General features: G+C 38.5%; 1 protein-coding gene and 1 long non-coding RNA gene across 2 annotated transcripts; one reads left to right on the top strand and one right to left on the bottom strand.

Moving 5' to 3' along the window:
• Positions 1 to 4,483: 4,483 nt before the first annotated feature.
• LOC145551543 (uncharacterized) lies at positions 4,484 to 8,261 on the top strand. Its single transcript, XR_014087420.1, has 3 exons — positions 4,484 to 5,132; positions 5,926 to 6,056; positions 7,815 to 8,261. It is a non-coding gene; the product is annotated as an uncharacterized LOC145551543 (long non-coding RNA).
• A 1,938-nt stretch (positions 8,262 to 10,199) lies between these two features.
• coq7 (coenzyme Q7 homolog, ubiquinone (yeast)) lies at positions 10,200 to 12,977 on the bottom strand. Its single transcript, XM_008409169.3, has 6 exons — positions 12,802 to 12,977; positions 12,354 to 12,532; positions 11,642 to 11,756; positions 11,340 to 11,479; positions 10,823 to 10,891; positions 10,200 to 10,652 (listed from the first exon to the last, which is right to left on the bottom strand). Exons 1-6 carry the CDS (start codon positions 12,884 to 12,886, stop codon positions 10,575 to 10,577), a joined length of 666 nt encoding a protein of 221 aa, XP_008407391.1. The 5' UTR covers positions 12,887 to 12,977; the 3' UTR covers positions 10,200 to 10,574.
• Positions 12,978 to 16,937: the final 3,960 nt, after the last annotated feature.

Genomic DNA, 16,937 nt, shown 5'->3' on the forward strand with positions numbered 1-16,937 from the left:
GAGAATAGATAACAAACATTTCTCTTCAACATATTTCAAGCCTTTGCACACGCCCACCGCCGAGCACTTTACCAGCTGACCATTACTTAGAAATGAGCCCTCGTTGCCATCTTTCTCCTCTTTCTAAATCCCTGCTGGGTCAAAATGAATGCATGCAGAGCGTTTGACCTGGAGGTCACCGGAGCACACACCTCAAACTTCAAACGTGAAGTTTCTTTTACGAAAATGGAAACTGTTTTTTTTTTTGACATCACATATTATGACACATAATAACATAAACATATTGCTTCTCTAGTTTGTGATGGCAAAAATCAAAATGAACTTATCAAACAGCAACACTATTATTTCCCTGCAAAAAAGAATAGAATAGATCAGTGCAACTACAGATGCACTGAAATGTCAGCTGATCATAAGCTTGACTAACATCGACTTTTCACCCAAAGGTGGAAACTCTAAAATTTGAATTTGTTCAAACCTGTGAACGTACCACAGCTGACAGATTTAGCTATGGTAAATCTGTCAGTGTTTTTCATTTTCACTGAATGAAAAACACTTAAACATAACTACTGCTTGTGCCAGTGGGGTGATTAGAAGAGAACTAGATTTGGCAGACATTTAAAAACTCTTAGGGTTAAAGGACAGATCAGGGGAAAAACACATTCAGAGAGTGAGCTTTTAGAAATGCTAATGGCTGATGATTGCTCATTAGAGTTAATAAACACATTTTAAAATATCCATCATTCTGCTTTTGTTGCAAAAATAATAGTAAAACCATGTTTTAAAGCAACTGCTCCTATGACACCGTCCCATTATGTTAACTCTGCTCCTGAAATAATAATAATAATAATAATAATAATAATAATAATAATAATAATAATAATAATAATAATAATAATAATAATAATAATAATAATACATGATGACTGCTAATTACAGGAACTGTAAAAGAAAATATTTAAATTGCTATTCGTAGATTCTCTAATAATATTGTTCTGAATGCAAAATTGGAATTGGCCGTTCTGCTTTGAATCTAAGTCAATGAAAATGCAAGAATGTTAGCAAAGAAAAAGAAATTATTTAAGCAGCATTTTCAAACCTAAAGGTGATGAAACAGACGAGCTAAAGTTAATTGTTTTGTGTGTCTTTTGCTTTGAATAATAAACTGGAATAATAAACTGAACCTAACGTGCAATAATTAAAACTAAGAACAATGTGGAATATATGTGTTTGACTCTGAATCTGTATGAATGAATTATTACAGGTTTGACTATACATTTCTGCATATTAATTTGTTTTCCTTTGGGGTTTTTTGTAAAGTGCCTTAAAACAGCTAACTGTGACTAGTGCTACATAAACCAAATCCAAATCGCATCACAAGATATTTCTTCACCACAGAAAACATTTGCAAATCTCCAAAACCTCTGATTGAACCTAAACGAGTCAAGTTTAACCATTTCTAACCTACAAAGTAAAAGATTTTGTGCAGTGCAGATGATCTGTCTTTACCTGCAGCTTCTTGCCTGTCCAGGTCAGTGTCTGCGGATTCCCCGGGTCGGCTGGTTAGTTTTGTTGGGTTCTGGTGATGAAAGTGACAGAGTATTTGAAAGTGATCTGCAACCGTACCCTCTCTCAGATGGCCTTAGGGTGACGTACCAACGATGGCTGAAGGATCACAAGCCGCAGGGCTCTAAAATTCTCATCAATGAAATGCACACCATCCCAAAGTGTCAATCACGGAAAATAATGATCTCTTGGAAGGCCAAAGGCTACAGGGCGGTGCTACAGGCACTGCGTGGGACCTTGAAAAAAGTCCGAAGACTGCGGTGTGTGTACGTGTCTAAATATGTGAAGATGAATAAACCACAGAATCCAAGATAGAATTGATCCAATCGATGAAAGCCCAAATGAGTCTGATTGACAGGTGGATCGTTTGACTTTTGGTATCGGAAAAGAAGGGGGCTGTACAATCGCATAAGAGATGATAAAAAAAGGGCAGATTAAAACGCTGTCCCATTTTTAAGATACTTGTGGTATTTCATCTACTTTCAACAATAGCCAGAGAGAAACAAAGCTGCTACAAAAAAAATTATAGTGAGTCTATACACCCACGCGCAGTGCAAATGTAGCCAAGGCCTATAGCAAATTTGATCTACTGAGCTGAACAATCCTTCATTCCTTCACTTGTCCTGAAGCATGCACACCACCATCTGTCTTCCCAGAAATCAACGCAACAATCTGTTTAGCAGATACCTGAAACAGCTGAAAAATGAAAGCACTTGTTGTAAATCTATCATTGTTTCACCAGAATGTCGATAGAAAGCGGAGGCATTACTAGACTTTTTGTTTTTCTTCAAAATTGGAGAGGACAGAATGATATCTTTTTTTTTTCGAACCAGGCTTTTGATCAATAGATTAAAGTGAACTTATGCTCTCCAACGATTCATCTTGTCAGACACTCTCCCACTTAGGTTGAGCATACCGATAAAACACATAACAAAACAGAACCGACACACTTTGGCAGTGGGGTCCATTACTGCTGATAAACTTTTTTTTTTTTAATAAATCATCAGGGCCTCATCATAAGACATGCTGAACTTCACCCTGATGGGGCAGTAGCGTGACCCCCTGCACAACATTGGAGGCATTCTTTCTCCCCTTGTGTTGTTATTTTTCACAGCCAGCCTCCAAGGTCAGGACACCTAAAGCCCGGGTGGTCCGGGTACTTTGTCTGTTCAGCATGTGTGTCATCGCCGGCCTCGGGAGCCTTAGGGCTCGGCCGTGAGCTGGAATATTTCTCGGCTGATAACTTCAAAGAACAACGAGCCAGGGACTGCAGTCATGTGCTGGATTCTTGTGACCGCACCGCGGCAGAGAAAGGTCACGACCCAACGAGCTGTAGGTTCAAAATCCAAGAGTGCTACAATCAAAAGATTTATCTTTTAGCACACCAAGAACACCACATTAAAACATTAAAACTCCCCTCCCCTCCCCTCCCCCCATGGCACTAAGACTGCTGAAACAATCACACCTCGCCTCGCTCCTCGTTGCCTCATTCGTGACGTCGACAATCAGAGAATCTCCCTGAATCGGCGTCGTCACCGGCAGCGGAGTGCGCAACTTAACAAACAGGATTGTGATTAATGGGAGTTAAGAGTGGCATCTTTACAAGCCACACGAAAAGAAGCCACAGGCGAGAGAAATGGGACCTGGGTTGAATAACACCGCCAGAGCTCAACACTGAATCAACGAGCATGACAGACAGCCTTAGCAGCACCGGCGTGAGGTGCTGGGCCGCAGCAGGAGGCGAGCAGGTGGCGCAGACGAAACCATCCATGAAACCAGGTGTTTAGGGGCCTTCTGCAAACGGCCAATGCATCACAGTGATGAATGGAGGAGGGGTCGACAGCAGGGATATGAGGTGTTGGATTCAGTGATGCCTAGAGAGGGGCGGGGGGGGACGGATGGCGATAAGAGTTTTAGGGTTCACCTCGTTCTGCTGATCCCCTCACCACCAACCGTGCGTTTTGTCCATCTTAATAGCATGCCACACACACCTCCAGCCGGGGAAAATATGTTCAGCATGGAGTTTAGGTGTCACACCTGTAATCCTGCATACTCTGGAGATAACCATAACCAGCTTGAACGACATACAGTTGAAGCCAGAAGTTCACATACACTGTACAAAATGAAACATTCTCCGTTTTTTGTTCCTCAGGGTCTGAAGTTAAATTAGGCCACGTTCATTTCGTTTTAGGTCAGATAGAATTACCAAAATGGATAATGATAGAAAGAATATGTCAGAGACTTATTTATTAATGACTGAAGTGTCATAAGCTTCCATACATTTTCTGCTTGTATGGTTGCATTGCTCTTGCAAAACAATTTGGTCAACTGTTTTGGGTTTCCTACAAGCTTCTCATAGCACATTTTTCACTTTGAGATGGCCACGTCAAAACAATGACTATATTGTCCTCAAGCCACTTTGTAACCACTGTCTGTATGCTGTGATAACAACAACTTATCGTTTTCTTGCCACAATTCCTTAAAATTCAGATTTGGGGAGCTCAAAACTCCACAAGTTTTGTCCATCCTGCTGCAAATTTTCCACCTGAGCTCTACCAGAGTTACCATGGGGTCACACTGCTGCCCGTCTGATTAATGCGGCCCTGGTCTCAGTACTTAGTTCAGATAAGGAACCTCGGTACACAGCAAATTCAAAAGTGTTAGATTTCCAGTGTAAGTGTTGTATGTTAAAAATACAATGTTAATTCAACAACATGAGTATTAGTGAGTATTAGTTTCCCTAACACTCACTAAAGAGTTCAACAAAAAGCAATCCATTCCATTGTTGATTTCTAAATTAACACCAACAGTAACTCAGTCTGATGTTGATTTAGAAATCAACATCAGACAGTTCCTCCCACAATTGTAACATATTTGTGACATCACACCTCAGGGAAGGAGCTACAGGTAGCAGCAGAATTGCAGCAGAGGGGACCTAGAGGGAGCCCAAATGGGAGGCAGAACATGCCTTTAGGGATTCAATTTTTTTTTTTAATCACATCTGACAAGAACTGGAAAGGAGAGCCCTGACTGACTGATTTTAGTGACATAGTGGGTGTTAAATATTGAATAAAATGTTGTGCTACATGACTGGTTTTATTTTCACTCTTATATTTAACTTTATGACACACAAAACTACAAATGAGTCGTCATTATTGTCTCCAGGTGCATTCTGGGTAAAGCTTGTCACCAACGTCATCATCAGTCACTTGGCAACAAATGGCAAACTAGCTAGAGCATTTCTACGGCCCACGTTAGCATGTTTTGAATTTGTGTTGTTTCATTAGTGACCTGCAGCCTGATGTTTCTGTTCTTCTCTTGGTTTGTTGTACTTCATGTCAGATGGACTTCAAAAATGACAAAGCCGCTCTCTCTGGTGATGAAACTTGTTAGCTCCGCTATTGCGGGCATGTCCATATTGTAAAGTTAAATTATCATGAGCTTTATTATTTGGGCCCGGTCTTTAGTCCCGCCCCCCGGCCAACTCCGTCTTGTTCCGCTACTGCGTCACATGTTTGGAGGAGCAGAGGCAGCAGTATGGCGTCTTGTGTGGAGATTATTATAACAAGGTAAGTTCCATGTTAAAATGATTATATTTTTGACTATTTTTTATGGAGGCATTATTTTTCAGTTTACGCAAGAGTATCGATTCATATACACAGTTCGCTTAACGTATGTTTATTTGTTTGGATATCATGGTATATATGACTATTTGTTATCTTAACCGAACATTGAAACTATCAGGAAAATCTGGAGGCCATTTGAGTTAACATTATTTAGCTGCGGAGGTCGTTTTCTTTAAGTTTTTGGCTGTAGACTCCAAAACGGGGAAGTGGCTGTGCTGCAAAATGGGGGATTGGCTTGATCTATGCCACAGGTGTCAAACTCCAGGCCTGGAGGACCACTGTCCTGCAACATTTAGATGTGCCGCTGCTGCACCACACCTGAATACAATAATTAAGTGATTAGCAGGACTCTGGAGAACACATCTACGCAATGAGGAGGCAATTGAGCCATTTGACTCTGGTATTTTATACCTGTAGCATATCTAAAAACTGCCAAAATGTTTTTTCTTTGTTAGTGTGTCATGTTGGTCACTGAAGCCTGTTATGATGACTTCAACACATTTCTTCAGACAGTTTGGCACGACTTTTAATGCTGTCAATTTTTTTCAATAAGCTGACTAATTTCTTTAGTAATAATTTCTGACTTTTTTATGCTTTATCTTGTAAACAGGGTGGGCAGAGCAATTTGAATGAATATGACGGTGACACACACTGATTAGTTTTGTTCAAACTTCATTTTAAAAATATTTATTTATTATTCTAATGTTTCTGCTATATTTCCTGTTTTTGCTTCCAGGCTGGAAGTCTTCCTCCTTCATGTTGGTGAAAACAAGAGCAGCACCAAAGACACTTCACCATCAGTGATTACAAGACCATCCATGGCCGCTTCCAATGAACTTTCAAAGCACACTTCACCTTCAGTGCAAAGTACCATGAATGAATGACCTTTGTTTGATGTTTGATGTTTTGAAATGAAAGCAGATTACATACTGCAAATGGTACTGGTGTTTTTGTAGATTCAAGTTGCATCTAATGTCTTAAAATGAATTTGGGGATTATTGATGGCCAGTAGTTTCTGGGGAAAAAAAGGTTTTAATTACTCTAGTGGCTTTCATTAGGTAGTAAATTGACAAAAAGTGGGTAATGAGAGAAGGGGAAGACCAGGAAGCGATCCCACGACAGCCGCATTGAAAACTAGAGCCTTCATATGAGGGTTGTGCTTAAACCCCGCGCCACCACAGCATACCCTGCCAGTAGTATTTCAAAACTCAGATTTCTATATTAATATATATACTTTACACTGTTCTGTGTTACACTAACACGTTCATGGTGTTCTGACAAAATACACTAGTGTTGAGTAAGTCAACACTGATGTGTTTAATTTCAACTACTGTGAGTGTTAATTCAACTATATCACAAATAACACTTTCAAAAATGTAATTTCTACACCATCCAGAGTGGACCAAAATAGACACTTTCAAAATGTTGAATTTAACTCCGTAGGAGTTGATGGAACACTTCCAAATTTCCTGTATAGGCTTGTAGTTGCAGTGGATGAACTGAGCAGTGAACCATGAAATATTTAAATCGTGGAGTATAGTTGTATAAACTAACCCTGCTTTATTCTCCCACACATCCTGATCCCTGACCCATCTTTGTCCTCATGATGCTCTTTGCTTTTTTTAATATTATACAATATTTTGATGAAATTTAGTATATTGGACTTTCAGAGAAATCAACAAAGGAGACTAATGGCAAATGGACAAAAACATTTTTCTGATTTTAATTAGCTAAAAAATGTGTAAATGTTAAACTGAAAAAAAATAATCTAATGATTAAAAAACATACTAATATAGTTATTCCTGCAAACGTTTGAACCGTAATCTTGACCGGGCTGGAGAAGCGTTCGTTCTCAACCTTCAGTTATGCCCTGTTGTGCTAGAGAGCGTGTTTTTGAATGTCTTTTGGTCTCATGTCATGGCATTAGCTTGGCCTCGGAGTTATGCTGAACAAACCAACAGGCCTGTCATTGCACTGATAGATATTATTGAAGAGGGTCACGCAACGCTTAACTCTGGCACTCAGCGTGAGCTCTGCCGTCTGATTGAAAGCTGAAACAAACTCAGCGACAACTGGGTCTTACGTGATACCGGGAGAATCACTCTAATTTAGTAATGTTGGTAGACAAGACAAAGAAAAAGTTTTTGTTTCTGATTTTTTTTTTTTCTTGCACTAAACTGGCCCCCAAAGTGGTCAATTGGTTGGTGCAAAATTAATTGCATCTTGTTTTGTAAACAGATGTTCTGTAATATTGTTAAATATATTCATACTTGGGATTTATCAAAGCTGTAGATAAGTATTTGGGTTTTATTTAACACATACATATATTCATACCACACATATTCTTGTTATATAATTTGTGAAAGGTGTATCTTTTTGCCTACATTTCAATCTAAATCCATTATTTTTTCTTTGTGTGTAGCTTGTTACAAAAACGAATGTAACTTTTATGCTTGCTTTTGGACTGCAGTTGCCAGACATCTGTAGTCTATTATTACTTTTCTTTTCATTATATGTAGAAAACATTGTGCCACTAGCATTCAGACAACAAATACGTTTTACACTGACCAACCTTCCTAGAAGACTGACCTTGGTTTGTGTTGTTTTTGTCTTTCTTCAAAGCAGATGGTAGATGTCACTGCATGACAGACCATAAATCAGAGATTCCAGCTGAAATGATGTCAGCCCTTTACATCATGTGTTGTCACCTCACGCTATGAAGACATGTGGACATGTGGTCGCTCTCATAGCTACATTCACTCCTCAGACTCACCAGAGATTTTTCCAGGGGTTAACTAGTCACATAAACAGATGAACAGCGTATGTCTTGCAGCATAAAACAAATCAGTAAGTTACGAATCAGTCCTCTACGATGATTGAGCCTCTCTAGTGACACGGAGGTGATAAAGAAGAGCAATATTAATTTAATTATAGAATGTGGCTGTATTAATTATTTTCCATTCTATTTAAAAACAAGCATATGATTTTGTTTTAGTGTGCCTTGTGTTATGTCACAATCATAAACGGCAAGAAGTGTAAAATTTGTGTAATATAATTTTATTATATATGGTTCATATTGTTTCGTTTTCTTCCACTTGTTTATCCATGCATCCATTTTCTTTACAACTATTCAAACAGTTATTTGAAAGGGGAAAATTGAGCAGTTTTTTACCTTATGTTACAGTTCTCTATTTCTCTATTTAATATGGTAAAACTACAAGCTCATGAGTTGAAGCCCCAAGTGTAAATTGTAAATGGACTGCACTTAATGAGGGAAGTTGGAAGGAAATGTATAATATTCCATTTGCCATTGCCACCCCCATTTCATATCAATTCAATTATAAAACAAAGAAGTGACGGATGAAAATTGTCATTTTTACCATCAAGTGTTTTTGCTAGGATATTAAAGCTCACCTTTATCCGCTAAATTCCCATCTGACTATTTTCATGCTACCCATTACTCACTATGAACTTCTGCAAAGCCGAAAGACTGACAGACTGCGGGTAGAAGAGCCAAAAAGTATTACAGTCTGTATCCGAAAGCTTTAATGACGTATGGTGATTTGTATTGTCCGTGCTATTCAAAATTTACAACATCAATTATTCACGGATAGCAAGACAGTCACAGTTTGGTAAAAGTTTTACTGCTCGCTACATTCTTGTTGTTGCCAGTTTCTGAGTCAGTAATTCAGCAGATTCCTCTGGAAGCGATTCTGAGAAACCGTGCACATGAACTCCTGACATTTACAGGAGCAGGAATGATTTCTTCGATTGTCTTAAAATGTGCCTGTGCAGGCATTACCAGACACTTGGACTACATGGTGGACATTGTTCATTTATTTGTGGTATTAAAGAATTTTGGTTAATAATATCAGCTCTTTAACGGAGCCATCACTCTGGTCTTTATGCGGTGGTGACTTCGTCACCCAGAATGCAGCTAGGAATGGAGCTGTACATGTGTTGCTTTATTTAAACAGTTACACCTCGCTGTAAACCTCTCAGCGCCATTAATCTGGGGCAGAGACGATGCGAAACGATCCACCTTTGAATTTCACGGCTCCCCGTTGTCTTGTGTCGCTCATGTGTGGCGACTGACCTCAGCTGATCATGTAACTACAAAAACATTTATACGCCTTAAACTTTTGCACATCGTCACCTTACAATCACAAACCTTAAATCTATTTTTTTGGGGGGAGGATTTGTGTGATTGACCAAAAGAAAGTAGTCCTTGATTGAGAAGTGGAAGGAAAGAGAAAGTTTTTTGCAAAAGAAATCCAAAAAGTTGGTATGCATTTGTATTCGGTCCCAACTCCCAAAGCTGGTTAATCCATCAAAATGCCATGCATTGCGTAGTAAAAAGATAACCAGTGAATGCACCATTTCCATGGTTAAACACGGTGGAGGAGGCATCATGATGCTTCTCTTCAGCAGGGCGGAGATGACGGGAAGATATGCTCATCAGATATGATAAGCCTTGAGCAAAACTTTTCAGAGGATTTGGGGATGGAGCGGAAGTTCACTTTCCAGGAGGACAATGATCCTAAACCTACATGTCGACCAGGTTGTATCGTGATGAACCCAACTTGAGCAAATTGAGGAAAGTGGATGATTACTTTTCATCAGCAAGATCTGGTTGAGATCTGACGGCATTTAAGCTTTTTCTGTAAAGTGGCAAAGTGTGAAAAAGTTTAAGTCTATAGATATTTTACATGTCGCCTAATGTATTTTTTTCATTAGTTGTGGTATGTCAGATTTTGTGGTACAGAGCATTTATTTTATGAACAAATTGCTCTGGGCATTCTCTGCGTTTACGCCATGCTTTGTGCTCAGTGGCCTAATGTACCCTGAACAGCTGTGCGCTTAGCGGCTTGAGATGAATGACAAGTTGATTCATGAACTATTACATGTGAAAGATGAGTGGAAGGGTGTAGCGTGAGCATCAACATCCCGTGTGCATTTAAGCTTTTCACATTTTTGACCAAGACAAACAGAAAATGATGCAACATCATGTTAAACATAATTTATGGACTTATTTATTTAAAGAGAGTTAACCAACTTTGCCACCAACAACACAAAAATTTGTTTTAGCTTTCCTGATAATGCAATACTAAAACCAAACATTTGAGAAAATAACATTGATGCATTTAAGCAGCTGTACAGATAAATTGAAGCATAATCAATGCATCGCAATGATGAAGTCAGAACTCAGTTATTTATGTCTTTTTTTTTTTAAAGTATGTATACCAAATGTCACATCTGGTAAAGGTACAACAATGTGTTGCGTCACAAGGTCCTTCATTCATCGATGACTGCGTCAAACAAACATTTCCAACAGAGAGAACAAAAAAAAAAAAAAAAGGAATTCTGTTGTGTTTAAGCTAAAATTCAGACACGTTGAGAAACGTATATCGCAGCTTTGCAGCCCAGCTGGATTGCGTTTTTTAGCAGCCAATATCCAGGTAGCTGAAAAAAATAAACACAAGAAACACATTTTACTTTTTTAAAACTACACAGCTTGTATGTACTTATATTAAATATGTTTATTTAAAATCACCCATATGGATTGAAGACTCAACTGTCCAAGACATGATTTGTTGAGAAAACTTTCATGTGGATAATAGAAATGCACTTACTGATTCGGCGTCATGCTCCAAACCAGTGTCATGATGGTCCATTTCATCATCTCTAAATTCCTTTATCACCTATTGAAGGGAACCACAAATGAACACTTTTTACATCACTTCTTGGTGCAGATTACTAAATAAATTGTATAATTTGTTCATAAAAAAATGTGTCCCACACGTTTTCTTGATGATGTTAAACAAACCAGTCATGGAGAATAATGTTATTCGATCAGGCAGGAAATACGAGAGTTTTGCGTTATCATTAACAGAACCGAGTTCAGGTTAATTAATCAAGTCAACTATAGATATTACATGACATACGGCACAGAACAACTTCTTCTGAACAACTTCAAATATTTGCAGACTTTATTCCTAGTCTCGATTTAGATAAAACAAGTAAGGATAAAATATTGTTAATAAGTGTCATCGTTGAGTTTGGCTTCAGTCAGTTTGCAGGGGTCTTGCTCGAATACCTTTTTGCTTAAAGTTAAACACAAAGTACAAACATCTGAAGTGTGGCCCTCACTTGTAACAGTTCAGTGTATCTCTCTGGGTCACTCTCCATCAGCGCTCTAATCTGGCTGTTGTAGTGCTCAGAGATGCTCTCCTCCACTGCCACTGTGCATGCCATGGCCCCCTCTTTACCCAGGAGAGCAGTGGACGCCCCTGGAGGATGTGCAAAACAAGAGAGATTAATACAAATAAAACGGTAATCTTGTCTTTTTTACCAGCTGTGTCAAGAGAGATTTTGTGTTTTTACTTATCTATTGTCTTTTTTTGTCTACGTTACAGCTATACAGACACTGTATATTTATCTGCTGCCCCAACCTAAAACAAACCCAGCCAGGTTCCAGAGTGGCAGGAGAGCCGTGGGTCGAACTCTGTTCTCAGCAAGGATTTCGTTGAATTTTGATAGGTGTTTCTTTTCTTGATCCCACATTTGCTTAAAAAACAAACAAAAAGGTTAAAATATTACTCGTACCATTCAGCTTGATCTGACAAAATAATTTAACTGAAAAGTATAAATTTTGATTCATTTCTTTTAAATCTACTAAAATATTTAAGTACATATCTAATAAAAAAAATTGATCTGACAAATGAAAAGTTATAAACCCCAAGTCTTTTTTTTTGGTCTTACTGTGAACATTTTCTCACTGTTATTAATGGTTTAAATGCAATATTCTCAAATACCGAACAACATATTGGCTGAGAAAAGCAGTTGCTAGGTTAATAAACTGATGATGGTGTCATTCTTTGAGCATTGAACATTTTTATTTATTTATTTGTGGGCATAACCTTTCATAAGTTTCAATATAAATTGAGAAACATACATGACCACAGAATGGAACTTTTTAAAATGCTCCAACTATCAATTTTTGACCAGCATATACGACCTCTGCACTATTTAAAATATATTTTAATGTTCTTTAACATGAGACCTTTTGTAGTGACAGCCAACTCTTTTGAACGATCCGCTCACGAACCTACTTTTAGACATAATGGGGTTTTGACACCTGTAGGTTTTCTATGGCATGTTTACCTGGATGAGTGGTCCAGTTCTGGACCGGCCCAACACTGCCATCTGCCCGGCGTAGATGCGATTAGCACCGTATTCACCCGCGTGATCCACGCGCAGCATCCGGTGCATCATCTCCTTCTCCGCGCTGTCGCGCGGCGCAGGAACAACACTGTAGGCACGAGCGCTGTTCTGGAGGCAGCCTGTGTAAACATTATAATGTAAACATGAGTAACTTGAGGAAATCCTTCAAAGATGGTGTCCATCTCTAACTGCAGGGGGAAAATAGTGGCAGATTTAATACTGAATAAAAAATATTTCAGTAATATCAAACAGCTAAATTTTGTTTTAAGCACGTTCACAATCTAACTTCAAAGACAATGTCATGATGCCAAGCTGACAGTTACATCATGGCTATCTTAGGTTTGTGTTTTTAGCATTTTAGCTTCACGCTGATAAACCAGCAGCTCACCTGTGCATTTTAAACTCTGTCGGATCATCGCTGGTCTGACAAACTGAGGCCAGTCACAGAAAGCCGTGTGCGCTGCTCTGTGCATTATAGTTAGTGAGGGATTTAACTGCTACCGTAGAAAAACACATGCAAGAGGACATTGAGCGTCAGCTGATAAACCAAACGCACACTTATGACGTATGCGCGCTTTACGACGGCGCCCCATTATGGCAGGCTGTTGTACCATTTAATTAACGAAACGTTGGACAACAACTTCTACTAGATTAAATTACCTTTTAAAGCGGGATTTACTGAAGTCTGTTCCTCAGACAGGGATTAAAATACCCTCAGACATTTCTTAGTCTGGAATCAACCAAGCTGTTTTTTCAAGTAAAGTCCAAAAGAGGACTCAAATTATATATGACCAGATGCAATACAGATTAAGGCCTATTTGCCTCACGGTGTGTGATGTAACATGTTTTTCTTTTTTATTTATGATTGACAATGAAAGTCCACTACCAACAACATCTGAAAAGGTGAAGGAAGTAAAGATGGAAGGACTACTGTGAGGAGTGACAGCTCATAGATGACCCGGTAACCTTTCAACAGGACAATGGTCCCAAGTATATGGGCAAGATGTCAAAATAGTGTCTCCAGGAGTTCCTTAAATGACTGTGAGTGGTCAACCAGAGTCCCAAACCTCTGACTGATCAGACTGAATCTGATTAAACATCTCTTCCAAGGTCTGAACATGACTCTGATGTTTCCCATTCAACTTGATGGAGTTCTAGTGACTCTGGAAAGAGACAGGTACCCCAAACGTGTTGCATCATATTGAAGAAGACGTGCGGCTTTAATTGCTGTCTATGATATTGAGTTAAGGCTGTGAATACTTATGTATTCCTCCAAAACAAAATTACATTATGCAGTGTTTTGTGTATTGAGAGAAAAAAAATAGAATTTCTTTTTGAAACAAGGTCATAAATGCAAAATGTGGAAAAAACGGAAGCGCTGTGAATTATACGAGCGTCATTTCTGTTTTCCGTATCCACTGTGCTTTGTGAAAACACCCACACAGGATCATGAACTGCTGAGGTGAACAGGTTCAACACCTTGGATAATTTACTTGTCTGTCACAACACAAACAAATCCACGCTTCTCTCCAGCTAATTCAGTGCTCACAGTTTACTTGGCTTACATATATTTGGCCTGAGGGGCATAAACAAACATTTAAAGGTGAAAATTACATTTTGGCTGCTCTCTCTTTGTTTTTCCTGTGCTAAACAAATTTTGACTGTTTTCTTTGTTTAGGCATGTTGTGTAAGAGGCAATTAGGCAAAGAAAATGAGGGCTTTTATGGAGCAATTTGTGTTATTTTTGAAGGTCTACAGATGGCAGTGCAGCACAGTTAAAATAGGCAGAGGGACGTTTCAGCTCATGTACACCAGCTGGTCCCAGTTTGAAGGATTTCAGTTGAAGTCAACACGTTTTTACTGAAAAAAAAAAAAAGCTTCATTTAACATTTTAACTTAAACTAAAAAGCAAAGAAAAAAAAACATCTTTCTAGAATTATAACTATGATCTCTTATAATCCTGCTGTCATGAGTTGCATTAGCAAATATTAGTCTGATTCCTGCTTTTGATGTCTAATAATGACAACAATAAACATAATAATAATGAAAACAATAAATTACACAACACCTAAAACAGACTGAGTGGAGAAATGTGTGAAGAGGTTGACTGCTGCAGCAATACGGTGGTCAAAAGTAAACAACGCCAGGGCCTTAAATGGCAGGGTGTGTTGGTTCTGTCTGTATGTGTGTTTGTGGTGAGACACCGGATATGTGTTTCCTTATCTGTCTGTCTGACTCTGGGTTGCTACATACGTGTGGCCTCGTATCGGTGGGTTACCCAGGGCTTTCAGTGCGAGTGTATGTTGGTTTTACTGCAATAAAAAAACATTTCGAATAACTTTCACAATCGCCTTTGGTGATCTTCTCTGCTTCTAATTTAAAGCAACTAATTGCTGGTGTTTGGAAAGTCGCACCGCAGAAGCAGCGCTTCCGCTTGGTTCTCTGTTTTCACATTTGATTCGGCTGTTACTGAAAATAAACTAACTTCCGATTTTAAGGGCTGATGAAAGCAAGTGCTGAAATTTATCAAGGTTTTTTTTTTAGATATTTAATCTTGAAATAATTAACAGGGACATTCAATTCAATAAAATCTGATTTTTGGAGTGAAATTACACAGAATATCTGAAGGTCAGAAAAACAATAGTAAAATATGGAACTGAGAGGCAACAGTAAAAAAAAAAAAAAAGACTTAGAGAACACAATGTTTCAGAAATCTACTACGATTGTTTCCAATCATAGTGGTAGTAAATTACAACTACCACTGAAACAAAACTATTCACTCTTCTCCAGTAGTTTCACATTTTGTCATGTATCAAACTGAAACTGCAGTGTAATTTATTTAGATTTCCTGTTGCACACTAAAACAACGTTCTAGTTCATAATTATAGCTCGAAGGAAAATGATACACGGTTTTCTAGATTTTTCAACAAAAACATCTAAGAAGATTAATATGTAATTATATTCAGCTCTTTTTATTTACTCCTAAACTAAATTACGTTGACTTAATTAGTCACATGAATTAGCTTTCATCAGTGGTGCTGGTTTTCATCATGGCCAGGCCAGGACATGGATCCAATTGAGAATCTGTAGCAAGACTTGGGATTGATGCGCTCCATCCAGTGTTAGCTTCAACTATTCTGGAAAGACTACAGGGCAAATGTGTTAATTACAAGAAAAAACTGGTGGAGATAATCTACCAAACGTATTTCAGCTGTAATTGTTGTGAAAGGTGGTAATAGAAAGCTGAACACAAACATTTCAAGGCCATGCCATTTTCTTTCCACTTCCCTTCTACATCGTTTTGGTCTGTCACATAAAATACCAATCAAATACACTGAAGTTTGTAGTTGTTACAAAACATGGGAAAAAGTTAAAGCATTTCATGCTGGATGTCAACTATTGGGCCAAACAGTGACTCACAGTGACACGGTCTTACCCTTTCAGTATTTGGAGTTAATTGTAATTTCTTGGCTTGTGTTTATTCTGCCGCTTTTTGAGAAACTTGTATCCTGGTTCTCAAAAGAGTAGGATTGAGAGAGCTCTGAGGTTTCCTCGTACCAAAACTTTCAGCGATAGAATGCATCTATTAGTTTAGAACCACGCATACACAAGCCAATCCAAGATTTATTTTTATATATATATATATATATAAAATAGGATTAGAGAATCTAATTAAAGCAAGGAACAAATGAAAAATAAAACAGATACCTTAAAAACAAAACATCTTTGTGGTCATTGTTTGTTATGTTGGAAAACAGATCATCTCCTAATTGTGTCTGTTTTTCAGAAGACGCTTCTCCTCAGTGATGTTTCTAGCCCTCTCTTCATTCCTGAGTAGAATAGCGAGTGAGCTCTTTTGGATGAAAATCAGACCTACACATGGATTGTATCAGGATGCTTTGCTGCTGGCATGACAGAAAACTCATGGTATCCCTCACCTTTTGGGGGAAATGATGTTCCAGTTGTCTCAGATAATTAGAATGAGGATTCATCTCAGAAAACAACATGGCAGGCAGTAATCTTCTGCTGTCCATTCCTGTGTTTCATGTTTCAGTCTGTCCTCCTTGCTTTATTTGGACACATGCAGCCTTTTTTCCTCAAGATTGTTTTCTTGTGTTTTTTCCACAGGCAAAACTGTCACCAGTGATTGCAAATATTTTCAAGCTAATGGATAACTATATACATTTATTGAGATCCATCAAATCCAGAAGCTGTACTGAAACGTGTTTCTTCTCTGGTCTTAAGCTGAAAAACAAAAAGGAACAACATTTTAACATTCAGTATAGTCATCAACGTCCTGCCAACAGAGAAGAAAATCACCATGCCTTCCAGTCTCTAGATTTTACTTCGTCTCCACCGATCTCATTTCATCAGGAGTGCAAATAGTGATGTCAGTAACAAGCCCTAAAGATACAGTCAACTATCTGCTGTACAAACTCTCAGAATACAGCATGCAACTGTGCAGCAACACTGGGCCACGGCAGTGGATCACTGGAAGGTTGATAAATTAGAGTCTTTAACGTC

Source organism: Poecilia reticulata, chromosome 1, assembly GCF_904066995.2.
Source record: "Poecilia reticulata chromosome 1, P_reticulata-male-v2, whole genome shotgun sequence".
Classification (NCBI taxonomy): domain Eukaryota; kingdom Metazoa; phylum Chordata; class Actinopteri; order Cyprinodontiformes; family Poeciliidae; genus Poecilia; species Poecilia reticulata.